The sequence below is a fragment of the Histoplasma capsulatum genome (genome assembly GCF_000150115.1).
Source record: "Histoplasma capsulatum G186AR genomic scaffold supercont2.1, whole genome shotgun sequence".
Taxonomy (NCBI): Eukaryota; Fungi; Ascomycota; class Eurotiomycetes; order Onygenales; family Ajellomycetaceae; genus Histoplasma; species Histoplasma capsulatum.
Genome location: NW_025544801.1, coordinates 2,755,514 through 2,776,829, shown reverse-complemented (window position 1 = coordinate 2,776,829; position 21,316 = coordinate 2,755,514). Strand labels below are relative to the sequence as shown.

Sequence of the window (21,316 nt, the reverse complement as noted above, 5' to 3'; positions counted from 1 at the left end):
TTGTTCACCCATACTTTATAGAGCAAAATCTGCGTATCATCAATTCGAAGGAGGTTGGGATTATGGCCATTTAGGAGAAGGGAATATGATTCCGGATTTCTCGTAACTTGCGGTCACTGAGTGGATAACTAACCACATCGGTTGACTTGAGGTTTCCGAATTTCATGTACAGCCTATCAAGCAGATTTACACGGGGCGGAAGCACACAACTGAGATTAAAGCAAAGGCAATTCAACCACATGGCGATGCAAGGCCTTGTTTGCCCACTATAAAAGAAGAACAAAAGAAATATGTCGAAAACATTCTGGACGGACATAAAGAAATCCCCAGACGAAAAACCCAAATTTACCTATGGACGAAGGAGATGTGGTTTTCGTAAGCAATGGCAGAAATAAAAGCAAGATTGACATGTTAGAGTTGACAAAATTAAAGTTTAAGATATTGTAGAATGGGCCTAGAAAAAAGTGAATATTATAACCAGTTTTCATGTGCCAAAACTCGGCAGACGGAGAGCCAAAGGAAATCCAAAATTTAGAATAGTATACCAGAAGAAATTGGCGATGGTGCAATACTGAATTGGAAAAAAGAAAAGAGGAAGCTCCGTTAGATCGTTTACGACGTGTTACTCAGAGTGAGGGGGCAAGGATAACCGTTCGGAGCCTTGGATAGATAGTAGGCGACGTGCAAACCAAGGGATGTCTCATCACTGCGCCCGACAATTGACTTAGCAGGATGGAGGCCCAAATACCAACTTTCTCCAGTCTCATTTGTGATCCACTCGTAAGCAATAGCCTGATCAAGGGTGGGGCTGGCAGCTTCCCGCATTGCTGGTAGAGCGGTTATCCAAGAGCCTTGCAGGGTAACGGAGCGAATCGATAGTTCTTCTAACCTGTGGCGACTTAGGAAGTCAATTAAGTCATTTTCGGAAGCAACAAGATTGCCTATCGAAAGGCGTTTGAGCTGCGGCCAAGTATAATTGGCAACAAATGATTTAAAATTTGCCTCCTTGCGGAAAGGAGCATCTTCAGTGGAAATGGATAGATGGGTAAGCTGCGAGGCAATGGAGAGCAATTTTATAGCTTTCCCGTTGCCGACTACATCACAAAATCCCTCAGAACCAAACAAACTGGCTTGTGCTTTGGGACGCCATGGCGTGTCCTTTATTGCGGAGAGGTAGAAAACTAGTTTTTTCAGGGATGAAAAAACTTCTTGAACCGGCTCCAGGTCCTCTTCGAACACGGAGTAAGTTAATGGCCCAACTTCTAGTACCGAAAGCCGAACCCTTTGTCGGGATAAAACACTCATCAGTGACATGAACTGACGGACAGAGCAGGCGGAAGACTGGCGGATGGCATAGTGGGGTACATTCCGAAAGCTTCCTGCAACGTCTGCTTTCATTCGCCGCCCACCGTTTTCGAAACATCCCATATAAATTCGGAGTGTTGTCAGCCTTGGAAACCTTGGGATGGCAAGCTCGAAAGTGTGGACATCCTCTGCCGACAAAATTATCTCATCTTGTGCTTCCAATAGCGGCCGATAAATTGAGAATTGGCGGCACGATTGTTCCACTGATTCATTCAAGAAACGTAGCTGCGAATGGAAGTGGCATTGATCTGGGATATGGACCAGGAGGGAGCAATCAAGCGCAAGGACTTCGATGTAAGCAGAAAAGATGGGATGTGTTGCCATGTGCTTCAATTTCCTCAAGGAGTCATGCGTTGTGCTTAATGTGCAGGAGCGAGTCATGTATTTAGCACACGCACTTGCAAACATCTTGCAAACTAAGCGAAGGCTCTTCCGATCTTGGTATTCAACATCTCGAAAGATCTGATGAAGCAATTCAGCCGGCAGTTGATTTAGTTTTAGGCCTGTTCGGTTCATCTTCAACTATGTCTATAAAACAACAGAGGCAATTTGATCGGGACTCCAAGTCAAACTTGAAGTTGAGGGGAGTTGGGAGCTAGTTAAATAACATCAGACAAGAGCATAATGAGTTAATAGAATACCATCACTATAGAAGAAGTTGGTGTGGGAAAAATGAGTAGCAGGTTCGTGTTCAGTTAAAGAGTGTTTATTCTGTGTGAGTCATGCAGTGGAGGGAAACCTTCCTTAACCTCTGGAAATTGGCATTTTCTGTAAGGCATTCATGCGAGAGTCTAGCGTTAATCCCCACAGCTGTGCCAGCTTCCGGAGGTCTCAAGAGGTTTTTGAGCTAAGGCTAACATTTCTCTTATTGAGAACAAGTGAAATTATTGCCTGCTGCCCATTGTTCATGAGTGTTGGACGGCATAAACAGTACTATGTAAGCTAAAGGTAGTACTTGCGCAGAATGAGTGACATACATATGAAGTGAGGAGCTCTCAGCGCATTATCTGACGGGGTTGCGTGTGGTGTTGGCCCTTGTAACTTGATATTGAATGTTCTGCACCTTATCCGCCGCAGTGTGAAATCATCATTTGAAGTGATACATGGATGACCATGAAAATTCGTTGATCTGTACAATAATTGGACTCCAAAGCCCTGAAGGACACATGCCACCTTTTGAGTAAAGCCTCGTGCTGGACATGGATTAGTACTCCTGGCTGTTAGACCACGATCCTGTTGGACTACCGTTCCAAGCTTCAGTTCATCAATTTCAACTTTTCTTAACGGAGTTATTGGTCCTCCTCATTGAGACACGGTAGTCCAGTGCAACTGCTGCCATTGGGTACTCGTCAATAAATGCACATATATATTAGTAGCTCCAGAATTGATACGGGTGGTGTTGGTGACAAGCTCGGAAAATTCGGTATTCGCGACGTTGGAACTTTGGAAGAGGTTGTAGGTCATGTGACCATAGATCAAATATCGGAATACCAAAATGTATCAAACTGAACTCAAGAATTGAGAGGTTTGCTTTTGACATTTTCTTTTCAACCATCGCACCGTACACACGAACTTTGCGCGAAAGAGGCCATACGTTTGCTTGATCTATTGCTGTCTCATTGTGCCACCTGGCACCCATACCAACATGAAGCTCGTACGGTACGTTATGCATCTTTGATCTTCAGCACAATGCACTCTTAGTTCCTTTGGTCAGGTCGCGAAAATTGCTTAGGGCAGCCAGCTGATATACCTTTCTATTTCGTACAGCTTTCTTATGAAATGCGCGAATGAAACCGTGACAATCGAACTGAAAAATGGTATGATCTTTCCCCCCCCCCCCCAACCCCCCCCAACCCCAACCGGCCCGCCTACTGCTTTGCCCTATCGGCGCGCAATATTCGTCTCCTATATATCCACTGTAGCTCGCGCTCTATTCCTACAACGTGACAACAACACTCTATACATACCTGTTCTGCAGTGGTTTTTTGCTGATAGTTTGCTGCGGAATTTACTAGGCACTATCCTCCACGGCACCATAGCTTCCGTTTCGCCGCAAATGAACACGGCGCTGCGCACAGTCAAGATGACGGCAAAAGGCCGTGACCCGATCTCCCTTGACACAATAAACATTCGTGGATCTACCATCAGATATTACATCCTCCCTGACAGCCTTCCGCTAGACACATTACTCGTGGACGACACGCCCAAGCCCAAGAACAAAGCTAGAAAGGAGGCAGATCGCGGACGGGGGGGAAGAGGTGGCGGCGGAAGAGGTCGAGGCGGTGGACGGGGTAGAGGAAGGGGACGGGGTCGAGGGTTCTGATCGATTCGCTTACTCTTTATGGGGATTTTATCACGATTGGATTTTGGCTGTACCTGTCACAACAGGCTGAGGCTGCACACATTGAAATACTCCTCTGGGAACAAAAGAGGCGTGAAGGTTTTGATTCCTCGTTCCTTTCCCTTTTCCCAGTCTATTCCCTTTTGCAATGAATCTTGCATGTACGGAACTGGATGACCTGCTTCGTGGATCTTTCTATAATTTCGTTTTATGTACTTCTCTATTATCCAATACAGCGAAATGATGATAATGTGCTTCGCTTTGTGCTTACTCCACATAGCCTTTGTTTACTGGTGGAAGATATCAAGCCTCATGTGCATCACGAAGCAAACTAGATTTGAACGGCTAACAATCCAACGAGAGTTTGACATCCACGGGGCGAACTCTATAGAGTTACCTGTTCGTTTTGTTTCTTTTAATTCTTAATTGATCTGTCTCCATATTCGCAATATCACCAATCGCTCCCAACCTGCTTTCACACCGCTGCTCCCTACAGTTTCAGCAGTCCATCCTGATCCCCAGCTAACAATACGCGCCTTCACCTCATCTGGCTTGTTCTGCGCGCAGAGTAAAACGTACGCAACCCCACGTACTGGATCTAAGACCTCTGGTATTGAATTTAGAAGTCTGTTTGTAGTTTCCATTCCAAGTTCTCCGCCAGCATAAGAGAGAGAAAGGAGGTGAGACTCGCGTTCGAATTGCGGGAGAGAGATGTTCCCCATATCGGATGACGGAATATCTGGCAACTCCGAGGTAGGTACGTAAGGGGGATTGAAAATGAGGACGTCCACAGATCCTGGCCTGAGGGGTGTGCAAAGATCTGCAGTTAGGGATGACAGGAATTTGGGTCGCACAGTCGATGGCTCAGCATCAGGGTTCCCGAGTCCGCGATTCTGGACGTCGGTAATCGCCAAACAAACAGTTTGGCACGTTGCGCTGCAGGCATTGCTATTCACATCCGTGCCCAAGGTTAGTATATCCCTCCTCCCAAAAATGACATCGGCGTTTGCAGCCACGAACGCTAGGACCACGCCTGAGCCGGTACCGACCTCAACCACAAGTGGTTGAGGGGAATTTGTAGAAGACCCGGGCTTTAAGCTTGTGTTAGAGGCATTGAACTTCTGGGTTAGCCATGCGGTTTCTGCAGCAGAGGAAAGCGTATCGAGGAACAAATAGCTATCCTCCGCTGGCTCATAGATGGTGTCGAAGGAGACGTGTGACGTCGATGGGGTTGGAAGCATGGTTGAACGATTGAACGAGTCCCCAGAAGATCTAGCTCAGAGCGACATCCCACGCCCGCTGTGCGACGCAGCCGCTGCTGTTGATGGCTTGTCGGGTTTTGGGACTTGAGCATCAATAACAACTCGAAGTCGAGGCTTTTCGATTGAAAGACCAAGTTCTGTGAATCACGTGGCCATGAAATATCTCTTGTGCCTAATCAGGCAATCCGCAATGTTCAATTCGGCACAAAAATCTAGATACAATATGAAGTCCGTACGCAATAATTTATGGATTTGAGTTTTTCATTTTCTTTCTACATCATTAAGATAGCTCTCAAGCCCTATTGGCCAGTTTTAGCTTCTCCTCTTTTGCAGCAACTTGAAACTTCCACATAGTAGTGATCACCCATAAACCTTTGTTAGGCTTTATGCTTCTCAGGGTGGGGATTGTTCCAACTTCTATTTTTAATTGCAGCTGCACAACATGAGGGTGTCTCCTAGGTTAATGGCCAACCCTTTGCCGATAACTCCAAGCTCTAGACAGCAGTCCGCTCTGCTTCCGCCATTGCAGCTATATCGCCGTTTGCTCAGGGTGCATCGAAAAAAACTTCCAAAAGACATGCGTTTGCTTGGCGATGAGTATGTGAAGAACGAATTTCGAGCTCACCGGAATGTGGATAACCCAATTCATATTGTAAATCGAACCTGGCCCCTCGTTACACATTTTCAAACAAAGGCTGATACATTGTTCGCCGGCTAGGTTGGTTTCCTCACAGAATGGCAGCTATATGCTCAGAAACTCGAAGGAGACACTTGGCAAGGCGAAAAGTTAGACAAAGCAAAAATCGATAAGATGAGCGGTACGTTTGGGTTTTTTCTTCTCTCCTTTTCATACCATTGTTTCGATTTTCCTTCAGATCGCTTCGTGCACAGTGACTGATCTGGTGATATACTTGGTATAATAAGACCAACAAATTGGACAGCTTTACGAGCTTATGAATACCCTAAAAAAGGAAGATAAAGATTGACTGTGACAATGAAATGGAAGGGATATATTCTCTAACTGTTTGTCATTTGACCGAGTGTGCTCATCGCTGTTGGCAGGTATTAACCATGCTACCCCTTACAAGGGCTCAAACAGTGAAGAATGTTTCAATAAACCATCTCCTTGTCCACTACCTGCGTTTATCACTAAGTTTAGAAACTATGTTGGGTGTTCTGGCGTTACATATATTTATCTACAGTGGCATGATTTTTTTTTTTTTTTTTTTTTTTTTTTTTTTTTTTTGAAAATAAAAAGCTTCATCTTCTTCCCTTCCATATCGAACCTCCACTTTCGATCGAGGGGTGCAATTTTGTCGGCGTTCAAACCAAAGCTTGAACAGACATAATAGCTTCCAAACGCCACGTCGCGAAGGCGCGCATACATCTCACATTACACTCGCGAAGCCTATTTTCAAAAGGCTCCTATCTCCGACCTCGCTTCAACGATAATCGGCATCATCGAATCCAACTATAAGTTCAAACAGAGGAGACACCATGTGTCGACCCGTTCTCTTCAAATCGCCGACCTGTCTCCATCGGTGGTTCACCATCGGTTACCCCTGCGGAAAGGGAAATGGTTTCAACAACTGCTCGAAGTTGACCGGCATCAACATCCTCCCCTTTAGTGTGGGATGTACTCTCACCTCCTGGCCCAAATCATGCCCCGTATGCAACCTGGAGGGAGACTATGATCGAAATCTGATCCGAATGGTCCAGTCCCCGGGTTATTACGGTGTCAGACACAGAGTTGGCAAAAATTTGATCGTTGATCAACGAATTCCGATGTGCACAATGATGTAAATTGAAGAAACATATGGATCTACGACGACCCGCTAGCTGGGGACTCGCTATTTTTCTTTCCTTATATTGGTAGGGGGGTGGGTTTTGTTTTTTCAGGATAGAGCGCATGCGGCTGGAACATGTTGCTCGAGTTACAGCTTCACAAAAAGCAGTGCATAGCATTGGAGTATTTTTATAATGTATCATCTTTGTGTATATTGTGGGTTAGTTGTATATTGTTGTTATTTTTTGTACTGTTTCGACGGCCATTTATATTCTCAGTTGCTACATTATCATGTCTGATATGAGGTGATTCTTTACCCAAATAATTCTATCCTGGCAGGCCCCTGAGACAAGTAACAATGCAGTTATATAAAACTTCTTGCTTGCCAATTGGTTGACTTTTCTTAGCTCCCTCGTGCATTAGATCATTGTACGGGGTGGTTTCAAATTACTCGGTCCACCGTTTCAATTCTTCAGCAGCCCACACCGTAATACCAACATCATCAAGGAAAACAGAAAAACTAGAATAAATACTGAGTTGAACTAACCTATCTTTGATTTGATTTCATGCAGGCGATCAAACAACACCGACAGAGACATCGACGGAGTTTGAAACCCATGCAGATTATATAACCTCAATCACGCCGACTTGAATTCTCTACGAATCTAAGAATTTTATGAATGACAAAGCATTGGTACTTGCATAGTCCACATAGCTTCTTAACTAACTTCCATAGTATGAATCAGCATCTTGCAAAATACCTCCCGGCATCCTTAGCTGTTTGATGAGGGTATTTCTTCCACATTTCTCAGACATTTCCTCTTGATGGCTTAGTGTGGGAGGTGGTGATTGCGAATCACAAATCAATAATTTTACCAGGAATATGAGAGGTTAGTCCTCTTCAATTTTATCAATTTACTCTGGAACAATACGTGGTAACAAAAGTAATCATGGAAGTTAATAATAAGGTGCGAATAAACATAACACGCAGACATAGAAACGAGATAAACACCAATGGATGATGGCAATGTTCAGCCAAACATTCCATCAACCCCGAGATAATGGGGCCTTTGGCAATTTCATCAGTCTGCAGGAACGGCGTTGATAGGCAGGGCACACACATATATTCCATCAAACTATACCCATACAACTACAGCACCTGGATACTTCATTGTTGGTTATTAATTGTATCCAAAATCCACTGCACTTCTCCCACTATGGTATCGGGTTCGGTAAGATGAACGTTATGGCCACTATTTCCTGCGATCGCTATGGAGCCTTTCGTTGATAAGTTCAAGTTTGCTAGCTGGAGGGTTTCATCCAATTCCTTGAATTCGGCAATTTTTCTCTGCCATGCAGCTGGGGATGGGATTCCTTCTTTCCCTGATCTGACGGCAGCTTCGTATATCCGTTCATGATCCCGTGTAGTGTCTCCCATCACTACACTGACGGGAACGGATCCAAGAAGGGGAGGATCTGCTTCTAGCTGCTTTTTCTGCCCCAGCTCCCGACAGCTATTGGCAACTTCACCGCACTCCGCCTCAGCTGTTTCTTTGAACTTTGCAGTTTCTGCTTCCAAGTAAAGGCTTTCCCTATCTTCTGGATCCAGGACCATGTCTTGATAGAGCCCGGTGAGTCGCAGCCAGTCTTGGCCCTCACTCATTCGCTTCACATTCTCATCGGGCCTTAACGCAGTAGTGTTTTCTTGATCACCCTCGACAAATACCAGCCCCACCATATCGTGAAGTTCGCCCTTGAACTGTTTCAAATGAAGAAATTCCCGCGCAATAATACCGCCGTATGCATGACAAACAATGATGTACGGTGGTTTGATATCGGCCGCGCCCAGCAGGACGTCAAGTTCGAGAGAAATGTTCTCAGCGGTTGGAGCAGTGGGGTTTGGCATTTCTTCTGAGTCACCGAGTCCAGAGCGATCATAGAGCATAGTTCGAACTTTGCGCTGAAGGAGTCTGCGAACAGGGGTCCATTGCCTGGAGCTGGAGGCGACATCTGGGATGATGATAACAATGGGGTCGCCAGCGGAACGATTGGGGCCGTAGATTCCAAGAAAGAGGCAATGGTTTGCGATGGAAACGAGACCTTCATGCTCCCCGTATTGCCAGTTTGTGTTCGTGGGTTCCATTAGGATCGAAGGAATACAGATTCAAAATAACTCCGTCTTTCAAAGTTCAGTTCCTCTGTTATATGAATAGACCCAAAAGACCATCCCGCGATATGAATTCAGAAAAAATATACATATCAAAGTTAATTTGCGGCTCATCAAGATGAATCGCAAAGTGAAGAGCCAACTCTGGACATATTTGCATGCTTGAATTTGTTTATATTGCAATATCAGAAGCTGCAATGGTGATGGATCACGCCTCCTCGACTTTTGTCGCATATAAAAGCGCCACATTGCGAGAGGTGCCCTTCTGGTAAGTCAATCCGACCAATATGACGAGGCAAGCACAGTCAACAGGCCCAAGGTGCTCTCGACTGGAAATAGGCTGCGGGTGGTGTCCTGACTTGGAAGGCTTGGGCATCAGTCAGTTGCTCCTAGTATCACCCCCTCCAGTTGTGGGCGTATGAGAGAGATGTCGGCACCTTTGGGAAAAATAAGGGTGAGATAAATATTAGCACTAGTAGTTACTAAAGGAGCGGAAGTCAGTGAGAACCAGCATGTTCCAATCCTACAAATTGCTCATAATGCTGTGATGGAGATATTCTCAGAGCATAAGACGGTCTCAATGGGATTCTCTACCTGTTCGACATCAATCCCACCCCATAGAGCACTAGATAGTTTGCTGCCGAATATTCTGTTTGCTAAAATGTTAGCATGTCCAGGTGCTCAAATGACTTACGACAGAAATAAACTACTGGTAATTCGACGAAAAAGCACATAAACTTGTTCGTTCCGTATTTGCACTCATTTTCATCGTGGTAAAACCAACCTTTTTTCAATTCACTTCTTCAACTTCTATACTGGTAAACAATAAGTTTCGAAATCCAGCCACAGGTTACCTGATGTCTACCTGCCAATACAAATCATTGCACCTCATTGTTAAATCGATATCCGCTCATAATTTTTCTCTAAGCAGATGGGATCCATACTTTGTCCGCTCTCTCACCCGTTTTTCCGACAAGGGTATCATCCCTCCACTGTCGCCTGCACAACTTGAAGCGATCAAAGTGCTTGAGGAGACCTGTCTCAGGCTTGCACTCCACATAGTTCTTAATGTCGAAGACATTCAATTCTTTTCCAACACCCACTTGTTCCATGCCCGTACTGAATACAAGGATTACCCACTGCCTGCACCTCGTAGACATTATATGCGTCTCTGGCTGGCCGCGCCAGAGAGCGAAGTTGGATGGACTCTCCGGTTCTGGGATAGTAATGAAAAGAAGAGAGGAGGCATTCAGGTGAATGGCCAGCCTCCTGTGGCTCCGTTAGATGCAGAGTAGCTACAACGAAAGAAAGGGAGCCTTCTGGAAGAGCTTTCAAGGGAGTTCGGTCAGGGGGAGGGCTTTGATAAATACTAATACTTGTAATACTATATGTTAGTGTGATTTGATTTCGTGCTCAAAATCTTTTTACCTTTGTTGGCTCGTTGCTGTTTGGTCCAATTCAAAGGCGATATTTCGTCCGCCATCTCCTTGCTCGCCTCCAATTTGTGATACGCAATAGCAACACCGCGAAACTTAGCCTGGGGGAGATTCACAAGATCGGCACCATTTTCCAACTGGTTGAACAGACTCCCCGGTGCAAAGTCAATTTGTATCCTGGAGCAGCATCTATCAAAAGAAAATGTAAATGGAGGAAGTTCTTAGAGTGAGACAACAAAGTGCATTACTTCCTATTCCGACTTAGCTCTCGGTACTTTGATCCCGAGTACTGTCCCTAATCGACTCCGAGTCTCGGTGTCCGCGGCCCGATTGTCAGCTAGCGTAAATGTTTAAAGATCTATGAGGATATTGCGATTGCTCTAGAATCTATATTCGAGGCTGACCGTATTGCTACAAATCCTAAATTTTGAAACCGGAAAACATGACCCGAAATATCTCCATCATTATTGTTCATGATATCATGACATATGAGCCACATACTGAGCGTAGCGTTGTTACTCTAATAAAGCGATTCGAATAGTTGGTCTATCAGGAGGCAACCTACCTAGGTACTGCGAGTTGACAAGGAAAACAGAAAAAATCCAGGGGACCTTCAAATCACTAGTCTCCTCCTAAACTTCCTAAAGCTTCGCCGACCCAATCTAGTTGCACAGCACTTACCCCCCTTGCATAGCTTCGGCTGGTAAATACGTACTCGTTATACATAATTGCCTCGACTTTGCGGCCGTATAAGATGCTAGATGGATGGATGGCAACTGTCTGATTTCCCACGATGGTTTTATAGCTCCCGTCAGGGGCGAGACGGGCAGTGTTGGAAGCGAACCCTGTGAGGAAAGATTTGAGGATCGAGATAGGGTTTTCTTCCGAGGATATCGTATGATTGGTCTTAGTGCTGGTGGTGTCGTTATCGTTTGGAAGGAGTTTAGCTTGTCGACATCGCGTTATTAATTGTTTTCGGACATCCTGTATGCATTCAAGATTAGGCTGCTAATCCCTGTACCTCCGTTATTTGCAGGCAAAAATGATAGAATTTGGCAAAGAGATTCTTTACATACCATGACTGCCTGCATTGCGCGATGTGAAACAAGATGTCTATTTGCCCATGCCTTCCGATCCGACTTTTCACCCGCATACGCCCTGACTGTAGCAAGCATGGTCAGATGATCCCCTTCTCTCCGATACAGATCTCGCCTCGCTTTTTCTGCTTCTTCTTTCTTCTCCTCAGACGTGGTGCTAAGGAAAATGTTCTCAACACTAAGGCATGAAATGATATCGATGACATTGCGCAAACAGTCCGGTCCGTATTTCGCACTAGCTAGAAGCACACGACCTAACTGCGCAGTGAGAGGAAGTTTAGCGATTCTCGCACCAATCTCGCTGATTTTGCCCGTCTCATCAAGTGCCTGGATACTGAATAGTTGCAGGAGCGCTTTCTCAAGGGCCTCTCTAGAGGGCCGGGTTAAGAATGGGAAACACATAATGTCATCCACGCCCCTCGCTTTCATGTTTAGAATCGCCTGGCTCAAGTCGCAGCGCAAAATCTCAGGTGTGTTCGTCTCTTGTAAAGCCAAGTAATCCTTTTCTGTGTAAAGCCTGTAGCATTGACCAGGCGCTTCTCTCCCTGCACGGCCTTTCCGCTGAATTGCTGCAGACTTGGATATCGGTTTAACAAGCAGCGAATCCAAACCAAGACGCGCGCGGAATTGTTTCATCTTGGCTTTTCCGCAGTCCACAACGTAGCGAACACCGGTGACGGTGACGGATGTTTCTGCGATATTGGTAGATAGGATTACTTTGCGCGTTCTGTGTGGGGCTGGAATAAAGACTCGTTGCTGTGCTGCTTGAGGAAGAGCGGCAAATAAGGGAAGTACTTGTACTTTGGGCAAAGCAGGGTCCATAGTGAGCGCGTATTCGTTAACAAGCGTCTCGAGAGATTCCACTGTTTCTTGACCTGTTAGGAATACCAGGATATCTCCCGGCAGAGGTTCTTTCATATGGATCTGGAAAATGGTCTGGAGTGCTGCGTCCACGAAATCGTGAACTGGCTCAGGAGAATGAATAACTTTGACAGGGTATTGACGGCCCTTTATATGGCAAACAGATATGTCTTTTGATGGCGATGGCGCAACCCCGTCGGAAGGTTTATTATTATTGTGCTTCACCTTATCTATTTCGCAATTGGTATCTTCGTCCGATTTTCCATTCCATTCTGATCCCGAATGCGCTCCTCGATCCTCCCGTTGTTTTAGTCCCTCCCCAAAGAACGAAAGTAAACTTTCCATGTCAGCCGTCGCACTCATAACGACCACTTTCAACGGAAGCCCACCTCTCCCCTCGTTCTTCCCCGAAACAATAAGTCTCAAAAACCCCAAAATAAGATCAACATTAACGCCACGTTCATGTACTTCATCAACAACAACAGCGCTGTACTTGGTCAACCAAGGATCCGTCAACATCTCCTGGAGTAACATCCCCTCCGTCAAGAACTTGATCTTGGTATTAGGTGACGTCGAAGAATCAAACCGTACGGAATATCCCACTTTACTTGCAGGGGAGGAATTTCCCAATGGTGTTCCCATTTCGTCTGCCACGCGCCTCGCCAGGGACACGGCTGCGACACGTCGAGGTTGCGTGATGGCGATGCATCCACCAACCGTGACGTCCTTCACATCAGACTCCTTTTGAGGTGGATCGTGGTCTCCATTTGCTGACATGGTCTGAGATTTTGATTTCTCGTTCATTGTCGTTGGAGCAACCTTGACAGTCCTTGCCTGCGCCCATTCTTCATCTACCAAAAACTGTGGTACCTGCGTACTCTTGCCACTACCTGTCTCGCCAACGAGCAACAATACATCATTGCGCTGGAGGTTTCTTCTAATTTCATCTCCATAGGAAAATATTGGTAGCTGCTTGCGAATGTGGTATAGCGCTTTGGCTCGGTCTTTTAAAGACGTATGCACAGCGCCAGTGGTAATGCCATTTCGTTTTTTGTCTTGGGTATTTCGATTTATATTTGGTCTATCATTCGTGGCAGCAGTAAACTTGTTCTGCTTATTTTTACTTATAGCGCTATCCGGCGTTATCTCGCCCCTCAGGTTAGTGCTGCATGCTGTACTCGCTGAATCCTTATCATGTTGGATTACCGATTTGGGGGCAGTGTGTTGCTGGCCTGCATAGGTGGTGGTGTCTTCATTTCGTTTCCGCTTCTTGCTCATTTTCTTATATGCAAATGGCAGTGTGCTTGCCGTACCACACTTGATCGAGTCGGGAAAGTGGTTGGCGACGAGAGTCCTGTCGCAATATTTTTATTTGAGAATCTTTGGCAAGGAGAGGGTTAACAGCATAGAACAGGGGATAAAATGAAACAAACAATAAACAAAATATTAACTTAGAAACATAAGAATGGAGTAATACACCATATTGTTTTCGATCATTGATGAGAGTTTGAAGATTTTCCTCAAAAATTAGGTGTAACAAAAAGGTTAAAAAATCATGATGATCTGTATCATCAATACTGGTATTATTACCACCACGCCATCTTTTTGCGGCAGCGGTTTACATCGTATACGGAACGTTCTGACATGCCATCTCTGCTAGAAATGCAAAGGCGACGATTTCACAACCGGCATATTTTTATCAATCTCGAGCCCTTGACCGGTTTCTTTGGCTGAGTTGGCGCTTCCTCTCCAGAGAAGCGTCTCCAACTTGAGAAATTAGGCATGACGATCCCAGTGAAGTTGAAAGCAAAAAAGGATGCAAACTTATGAGAAGAGTCGCTTTCACAATATCAAACTTGGCGGAGTTTTTGATGCTAGGTACCAAAAACTGGGGAAGTTAGGATTCGGCGTGAATTCTACAGTCCAAGGGACCGGCCAACGGCCTTACAAGGCTTTTAAAATCCACATCCACAACTCTTCATCCAAAGAGGAGAAATAAATCCTGGATCGTCTCTCCACCTTTTAAGTCCTTTCAGCCTGGGAGCAACAAGTTCTGAACAATGCTTGACGTGTTTGAAATTAATGGGCATTAATGCTTCATACATTGCAGCCGCTAATAATTTGTCATTTTCATTTTCAGTCACATTGTTGACCACTGGATTTCAGAATGTGCTCTCATGCCATTCATTACTACTGGAGCTGTTAACCGCCCTTAATATCTTCTAAGGCTCATATTATTCACACTGGTTAGCATACTCATGCGTACCAACAAGATACCGGCGTGGCTGACTGCTGTAATTCCTAGATTTATAAAGAAAGCTATCATGAATGCCACAACAGACCCCCAAGGTATTCGACAAATGAGACAAATTAGAACTCAGAGATCTTATACCTTGGAAAGCTGTTGACAATTATACACTTTAAAGATGTCAACTTTTCAAACTAAAGCTGTACTGGAAAGTTGAGAGTGTACTAATTGTAGCAACCTTCGGATAGCTCAGATTGTCAATGAAGAGCAGGGAGCCCTCATTTAGCCAATTTTATACCATGCACCTGGGTCCGTTTTGAAACACAAAGTGAACAGGAAGGGTAGAGATTCGAAATCTTGGGGTTCTAGTAGGTTTCTTGAAATTGTAATGGCTCCCAAGCACAGCCCTTAACCACTCGACCAAAAAGGTCATACACAATAACAGCCGCCGCTGTTATTGGAACCCGTACCCTGTTCCTAGTTAACCCCCCTGGGGGATGCCTCAGCCCTCAACCTAGGCATTACAGAAATACTTGGATAAGTCAGATGCACCCTGGTTGTGATATTTATAGTATGTGCTGAATCAATTCAATGTGAGAAGAGGTGTGGAGAATCTGCAGCTGAGCCGCAGAAACCTTGAGGGAAGATATATCGAGTGGTATTGTGACACTCCCGTCCCACGAATAGGATGGAGAAATGGCCGAAATTTAAGAAAAATGGGGTGGTTCAGCAAAACTAACTACTGTACCTTGATTCAAGTCAGCAAATGTAACATGATGAGTTAATCAGCCATTGGCAGGTATTGAACCAACAAATCTGTGCACCCCCTGGAATGGGTCGGGTTCAGATATGTACGAAGGAGAGTAGGTAGTTCAGCCCGCGGTAGTGCAGGGTTTCGGCTCCTCTCAGCTCTTGGAATTTGGAGGTCGGGAATTTCCGTTCAAACCTGGTGTGGGGGTTGGGCTCTTGTCGGTATTCTTCGGAGAATACATTAAAGTTAAAGGAACCAAAACGACCCTGGATGGCGCGATTTGAAACGTCATGGTTTCTCGTGGAATGAAATCACAATGGAGGAATTCGCCAAGGGGTTGCCAGGCTCCTTGCAAGGATATTCGGATGTCGCCCCAAAAACTGGCCCATTCGGTGAGGTCCCATGAATTTAACGCTTCCCCGACACAAACGCCCACTGGTCACACAGCATACAGGACTGATGGCAGAAGATTGTGTGCCCTTTCCTGTTCAGCCCTTATTGACGATAAAAATCAGCTGTAGAGAGCTCGATTCCTACCGTGGAAGACGAATGGGTAACCTCAATAACCAATGGCCGCCACTATCCAAAGAACAATGCAGGATGATTGATAAAGCGACCATCCATGCCTGGGGAGTACATGTTGCTGGCTGGGAACAAGACGTAACAACGCCACGCTGACTCCGTCAGGACTATAAATTATAGCCAAAGGACCCTGTGGAAAGGTGAATCCCCACAAAAAATGTGATTTTACCACACGGCACCTCAAGTCATTTGACAGCGCCCATATCGTTATTATTGGCCGTGCTGGCAGTTGGAAGTTTGTTTCTTTGCCGTGGTTAGTGGGGCACAAGCTCGTGGATGTGTTTGGGTTGTGGTCACCCGTCTGGGCTTCTGCCGCCTTCTCAACCTTCCAAACTGGCCTAATTGAGGGCTCGCCTGCTACGTAATTTGCTCATATAACTAACTACATAATTCGGAAGATCTCACTACGCCAGGACCCAGCCTCCCCTCCCCTCCATTTTGCGCTGGGTACCCCATCCTCTTGCACCATGGCTTTCCGTCTACCTACACATCTTCCGCAAAGGCAGCCGGCCTACACTGGTGCCCCTCAACCTTCCAGCTTGGAGATCAGATCTGCAGTTGCGAACCCCCAAAATCCCCATCAACAGCATCACCACCACCAACAACAGCAGCAGGAACAGCAACAGCAGGAACAGGAACAACAACAGCATGAAGTTGAAGAATCGACAGAATGGGTCCTCTTTTCCCCATCTCAAGCCGGCTCCACTACGGCCCGCACCCATACCACCTCTACTGAAAAGACCCCCCGCACAGCTGGCCTGTCGCAAGTCAGTGATTTTGGCTCGCTGGACTCTCCACAATCCCAATCCGAAGATGATGAACTTGATGATGACCAGTTGGAAGATGATACCGCAGAGCTTGACAGCCTGGATGATGGTCTACATGCCTTTCGTGAGCCTTCTGGATACAGGATGATATCTACTGAAGCAGCCCCTCATGATTCCGCCATTCTCCCAACACATGATGGCCTGGGTATGTTTGCCCCTTCGAGTCAAGATGTACAGGATCAGCTCTGGCAACATGAACAACACAATCCGCGACGAAGAAGAGAGGGAAAACATAGAAGGCGGTCTAGTGAACAGAAACAACTAGAGACTATGGAAGAAATCCAGGCTCGTGAGATTGAGTATGACAGATGGCGGCGGATTGAGCAGTGGAGGACGGAACAGAGTCGAGCATTGTTGCAGGAGTTTGAGAAAGAGACAAGGTGGAGAAGAAATAGCCGGGCTGGTCACGCTGGTGAAAGGTTAGTGGCTCGACAGGCTCTTGGAAGCGGTACCTGGGAAATCGATCTGGAAACGAACGCCCGCGAACTTGGTGCTCAAGAAGCCCGATCGAGCCAGGCTGGAGAGTTGCAGGACGATGATGGTGGTGCAGGTGCTGCTGCTGCTGACGATGAGTCGTTCTGGAGGAGGATCACACGGAAAGTAATTCAGGACTTAATCGGCATCGACCACTCTTTGCTTTCGGTCATCTTAGGGGAATCACTTGTGCCGGAGCAAAGAGAGCAAGATGGAAGGTCTACGCTGAACGATCTCAGTGACACCACATCAAATCGCTTGCACGAGCCTTTGAATATGGGCGGGGTCATGAAAGCCGTGGATGATACCCCACGAACTGGCGATTATTGGCATGAAAGACTCCTGGAGCGTATTGCTCGCGAGTTGGGCATTTTGGTCCATCAGCTATGCGAACATCCGGGTGCTTTCAGCACTTATGTTCGTTCTTCTACATCTATTTCAAAACAGTATGCCGGTATACCCATTATTTCCCCACCTCCTTCGACTACCATATCATCTATCCCGCCCCCTCAAAGCCCGTCAAATAACACAACATCCAATCCTGCGTCGACATATTCTCCCCATTACGAATTCGGCCCCACCCTCCAGGACGCAGTAACCTCTGCATTTGAAATTGGAGAAGAAGCACCCCTCTCTCCTTACAACCTCAATACCCAGCCCGTGCCATCAGCAGCCGCAGGCCAACTCCCCTCAAGCTGCGAAGCCATCTCAGAAACCTCTCGCCTGGAGCGCGAGCGCGAGTACTGGGAACGCGAACTAGATGTCAAAATGGTCTTCCACTTTCTCCGCAACCGCTTCATCAGAAATATTCCCTTCACAAGCGATAACGAGAAAAATACATCCTCACTCCGTCGCAGCTCTGCCACCGCTCTCTCAACTTTTCCGATTGATGAGCAGGACCCATCACACCGCGCTGCCATCATTCGGCAACGCCATCCCCTCGTCGCGCACGCCCATGCCCGTTCCCAATCTCAAAGTCAACGGAGCATGGCCCGGCAGCAAGCGCAACGGTCCTCAACATCTATCTCTGGTTCTTCCGTGGCAGGACCCATCAGTCCCCTCCTGCGCCATCGCATCCGCCACCCCAGCTCTAGTTGCACAAGCCAAAACGCTAGGATGCCTGTGGTCTCGGGGAAGCGGACGACGGCAGGTGGTAGCGGGTCGAGTCGACATTACTGGGATATCGGGGGCAGTGTGGGAAGCGGAAGTGCGGTTGTTTCCGCGGTCGGGGGCACGGGGACTTGGGTGGACGTTTAAGAACTATGTTTGATTTTATATTATGATGGTGATCCGAGATGGAGTTTTAGTTTTTTGGGTCCTCCCTCCGAAGCTGTCCCTGATTGCGGTCCGAATCCACTGCGAGTCGAGTCATTATAGCAACAACAGCTCATCTGGCTGTATAACGCTGTTTACACTGTTGGAGGATGCTGGGACATGGTAGATGCAGGCGTTTGCAAGGAAGTGGAGAGTTGTGGGATAGATGGACGAGTTTATTCGAGGCCTTTTAAATAAAAGGAAAATATGAGAGAGGGGAAAAGGTGAAAAAGCCTAACTGTCATCCCGCTTTAACTTCCCTTTCCGCCCTCTCCCAGCCCGATTCATTCCCATATAGTATAAAAACATATTCTTACTACCTACGAACGACGTCGTTTCCTCCTTGTGATTCATATATATTATAAGTCGGCATAGAAGGCGCGTAGGATTTGCGATTGAGCGAGGAAAGAGAATTATATGCAGCTGGTTTTATACATTTTGTCATTATACATTATTCCCTAAGCATGCATGCAGAATCAAACTAACTGCACATCTGTCTAGATAGGCGGGCTAATCAGTGATAGAGAGGTATATCATTGATACTATCACGCTGCCACTTCAATTAATTGATATTCATCTAAGAACAGCCTTGAACCTAAACCAATACTCACTACCTACCTACCTGCCAACATTGAGATATGAAAAAGCAAGAGGATGGAAATGAAGTGAAGATTTGCTTTGGATTTGGTCTAATCCCAGGTTTCTCTCTGGGTGATTGTGCATACAGGTTACAACATATCCGGTAAAACAAATCAGATTCCTCAAAGATTGACCGAGGAGCTAGGAAATTTTTTCTTTTCTTTTTTTTATATATATTCATAGGCTAGCAGTAGGATGGCTAGCGAATATATTGGACTTTTTAGTGTAAATCTCTAACATCGTACATATCTATGAAAGAATAATCTTCGCTGGTCAGGATCGTGCCTAAGTCATTCGAGTGTATGTGAGATGCGTTTATTGCAGAGGGTTGGTTATATGGGCTGACAGATTTGCTTATTGCTGCTTCTTGTTGTTTTTGCCCATGTGGCTAAAGAGGGAGGAAGAAAGGTAGATATGTTTCTACAATGTTATTTTTGGAGCAATTAAAATTTAAGGTATCTGCGGGAATACAGTGGTATCCTTGGTCATTGAATACTCATGAAAGTGCCGTGGATTCGTGGATGGGCTACTACTTTCTGATACGAATATCCGGTGCGAATTTATACCAGGAGACCCACTCATTATGGATGTGCAGGAGCCATGCTTCCGTGAGCAAACAATCAAATTCCAATTCCATCGTACATAGCACAATGAAGGACGGAGTCCCCAGGGATATATCGTCTGTTTTGTTGGATTTTTTTTTTCAATCGCTTAGATTCATGTCATAAAACAAGGAACTAAAAAACAGGAGGAAAAAAAACAAAAATGCACCATTTCTTCCCATTTATTAAAAGATCTATGCTTGCGACAGATTCTCGTAGGCCTCTGGGAATCGCTTCATGTTCTCCTCAATGTTGCCCTTATTTCTCAAGAACTGCACGTAGGCACCATCAATCTTAACACGCCCCTCTTGTCTGAGGCGGATGTACTCCTCCCTTCTGAGTGGGGTGAAGCCCCAGTTCTTGCTGACGATGATCTTCTGGCGACCAGGGAATTTGTACATGGAGCGGCGGAGAGCTTCGACCGCGGTGGCACGGTGGGTATCACGGGTGCGAACACTGAGGAGGATCTGGCCAATATTGACACGAGCGACAATGCCGTTAGGCTTACCGAAAGCACCACGCATACCGGTTTGGAGTCTATCGGCTCCAGCACACGACAACATCTTGTTGATACGGACGACGTGATACGGGTGGGCGCGGACGCGGAGGTGGAAACCTTCTTTACCGGCAACCTTGACGAGGTATCTGGATTGATGATATGGCATCAGTAAAAAAATATCATTATACGTGGGGGTCGGTTGGTGGTGGTAGAGCGCTTACTTGTTGGCGCAAATACGGGCAGCTTCAAGAGCTTCAGAGCTCAGCTGTTCGTACTCGTTGGACACCATGTGTACGCATAGAGGGAACTCATCGACATTGGCCTTCTTGCGGCCAAGATCGAAGATACGGATCTTAGGATCGGGTACACCGCGGTTGAAGCGGGATTTGGGATATGGCTAAAACAGAGTATTAGCATTTCATATTTAAATTTCCGGTCCCATTTAATTTTCAGAAAAGTCCGCCAATAATTCCCCCGTCACATCACAGGCTCAAATATCCCACACGGGTAATCAAAGCAGCAGTTATTGATGGTTTCTTTCTTGCTGGCGGCGTGCGAAGTTTCGCCTTTTCTTTCCCCACAACGATATTCATGTCGAAAATCAAAAACCAGGAGAGAGAAAAGCAGCGCCGTACCTTGTTCTTGCAGTAGCGGTAACATCTGGCTGGACGACGTGCCATTTTATCGGATGGTCAATGGGAATGACTGCACTTCCTGCGAACTCGATGGTACGTGAGAAGCAGCCAGGTCGATAGTCGTCGTCGTGGAAGAAGTTCCGGCTAAGTATTGCGAGTTTTGATTTCCAAGCATTGGGGCTAGTGATATCACATGACGAAGCCCTAAGCCCTAATGTCCCTAAATAAGACCCCTTGGTGGCGAATAAATTACTAACTTGAAGAGTCACTTCTGGTTTATGGACAGTATCAAGAAACTGAAAGCTTGGTGCAACGATATAAATGAATACGGATAAGCCATCTGTGCTGCTGAAGACTCGGGAACGAAACTTCAACTTGGGTGTTTGGCCAACTCCCATCGAGTCATTCCGTAGTAAGCATCAAATATGCC

General features: G+C 46.1%; 9 protein-coding genes across 9 annotated transcripts; 4 read left to right on the top strand and 5 right to left on the bottom strand.

Annotated features, from left to right (window-relative positions):
- Window positions 1–612: 612 nt before the first annotated feature.
- Window positions 613–1,881, bottom strand: HCBG_00898 (uncharacterized protein; the record flags this gene model as incomplete). The annotated part of the gene is made up of 1 exon (XM_045427948.1): window positions 613–1,881. The coding sequence occupies one exon, from the start codon at window positions 1,879–1,881 to the stop codon at window positions 613–615; it is 1,269 nt and encodes a 422-aa protein (XP_045291923.1).
- A 1,129-nt stretch (window positions 1,882–3,010) lies between these two features.
- Window positions 3,011–3,688, top strand: HCBG_00897 (small nuclear ribonucleoprotein Sm D1; the record flags this gene model as incomplete). The annotated part of the gene is made up of 3 exons (XM_045427947.1): window positions 3,011–3,024; window positions 3,133–3,182; window positions 3,381–3,688. The coding sequence occupies 3 exons, from the start codon at window positions 3,011–3,013 to the stop codon at window positions 3,686–3,688; spliced, it is 372 nt and encodes a 123-aa protein (XP_045291922.1).
- Window positions 3,689–4,128: 440 nt separating this feature from the next.
- Window positions 4,129–4,947, bottom strand: HCBG_00896 (methyltransferase; the record flags this gene model as incomplete). The annotated part of the gene is made up of 1 exon (XM_045427946.1): window positions 4,129–4,947. One exon carries the CDS (start codon window positions 4,945–4,947, stop codon window positions 4,129–4,131), a length of 819 nt encoding a protein of 272 aa, XP_045291921.1.
- A 302-nt stretch (window positions 4,948–5,249) lies between these two features.
- Window positions 5,250–6,151, top strand: HCBG_00895 (acetate non-utilizing protein; the record flags this gene model as incomplete). The annotated part of the gene is made up of 3 exons (XM_045427945.1): window positions 5,250–5,620; window positions 5,687–5,786; window positions 5,893–6,151. 3 exons carry the CDS (start codon window positions 5,432–5,434, stop codon window positions 5,952–5,954), a joined length of 351 nt encoding a protein of 116 aa, XP_045291920.1.
- Window positions 6,152–7,922: 1,771 nt separating this feature from the next.
- On the bottom strand, window positions 7,923–8,897 carry HCBG_00894 (uncharacterized protein; the record flags this gene model as incomplete). Its single annotated transcript, XM_045427944.1, has 1 exon — window positions 7,923–8,897. One exon carries the CDS (start codon window positions 8,895–8,897, stop codon window positions 7,923–7,925), a length of 975 nt encoding a protein of 324 aa, XP_045291919.1.
- An 881-nt stretch (window positions 8,898–9,778) lies between these two features.
- On the top strand, window positions 9,779–10,216 carry HCBG_00893 (taurine catabolism dioxygenase TauD; the record flags this gene model as incomplete). Its single annotated transcript, XM_045427943.1, has 1 exon — window positions 9,779–10,216. The coding sequence occupies one exon, from the start codon at window positions 9,779–9,781 to the stop codon at window positions 10,214–10,216; it is 438 nt and encodes a 145-aa protein (XP_045291918.1).
- Window positions 10,217–10,978: 762 nt separating this feature from the next.
- HCBG_00892 (ATP-dependent RNA helicase Prh1) lies at window positions 10,979–13,593 on the bottom strand (the record flags this gene model as incomplete). The annotated part of the gene is made up of 2 exons (XM_045427942.1): window positions 10,979–11,341; window positions 11,434–13,593. 2 exons carry the CDS (start codon window positions 13,591–13,593, stop codon window positions 10,979–10,981), a joined length of 2,523 nt encoding a protein of 840 aa, XP_045291917.1.
- A 2,770-nt stretch (window positions 13,594–16,363) lies between these two features.
- On the top strand, window positions 16,364–19,096 carry HCBG_00891 (uncharacterized protein; the record flags this gene model as incomplete). The annotated part of the gene is made up of 1 exon (XM_045427941.1): window positions 16,364–19,096. One exon carries the CDS (start codon window positions 16,364–16,366, stop codon window positions 18,452–18,454), a length of 2,091 nt encoding a protein of 696 aa, XP_045291916.1.
- Window positions 19,097–19,916: 820 nt separating this feature from the next.
- HCBG_00890 (ribosomal L10 protein) lies at window positions 19,917–20,931 on the bottom strand (the record flags this gene model as incomplete). The annotated part of the gene is made up of 3 exons (XM_045427940.1): window positions 19,917–20,397; window positions 20,473–20,648; window positions 20,887–20,931. The coding sequence occupies 3 exons, from the start codon at window positions 20,929–20,931 to the stop codon at window positions 19,947–19,949; spliced, it is 672 nt and encodes a 223-aa protein (XP_045291915.1).
- Between the last annotated feature and the right edge of the window lie 385 nt (window positions 20,932–21,316).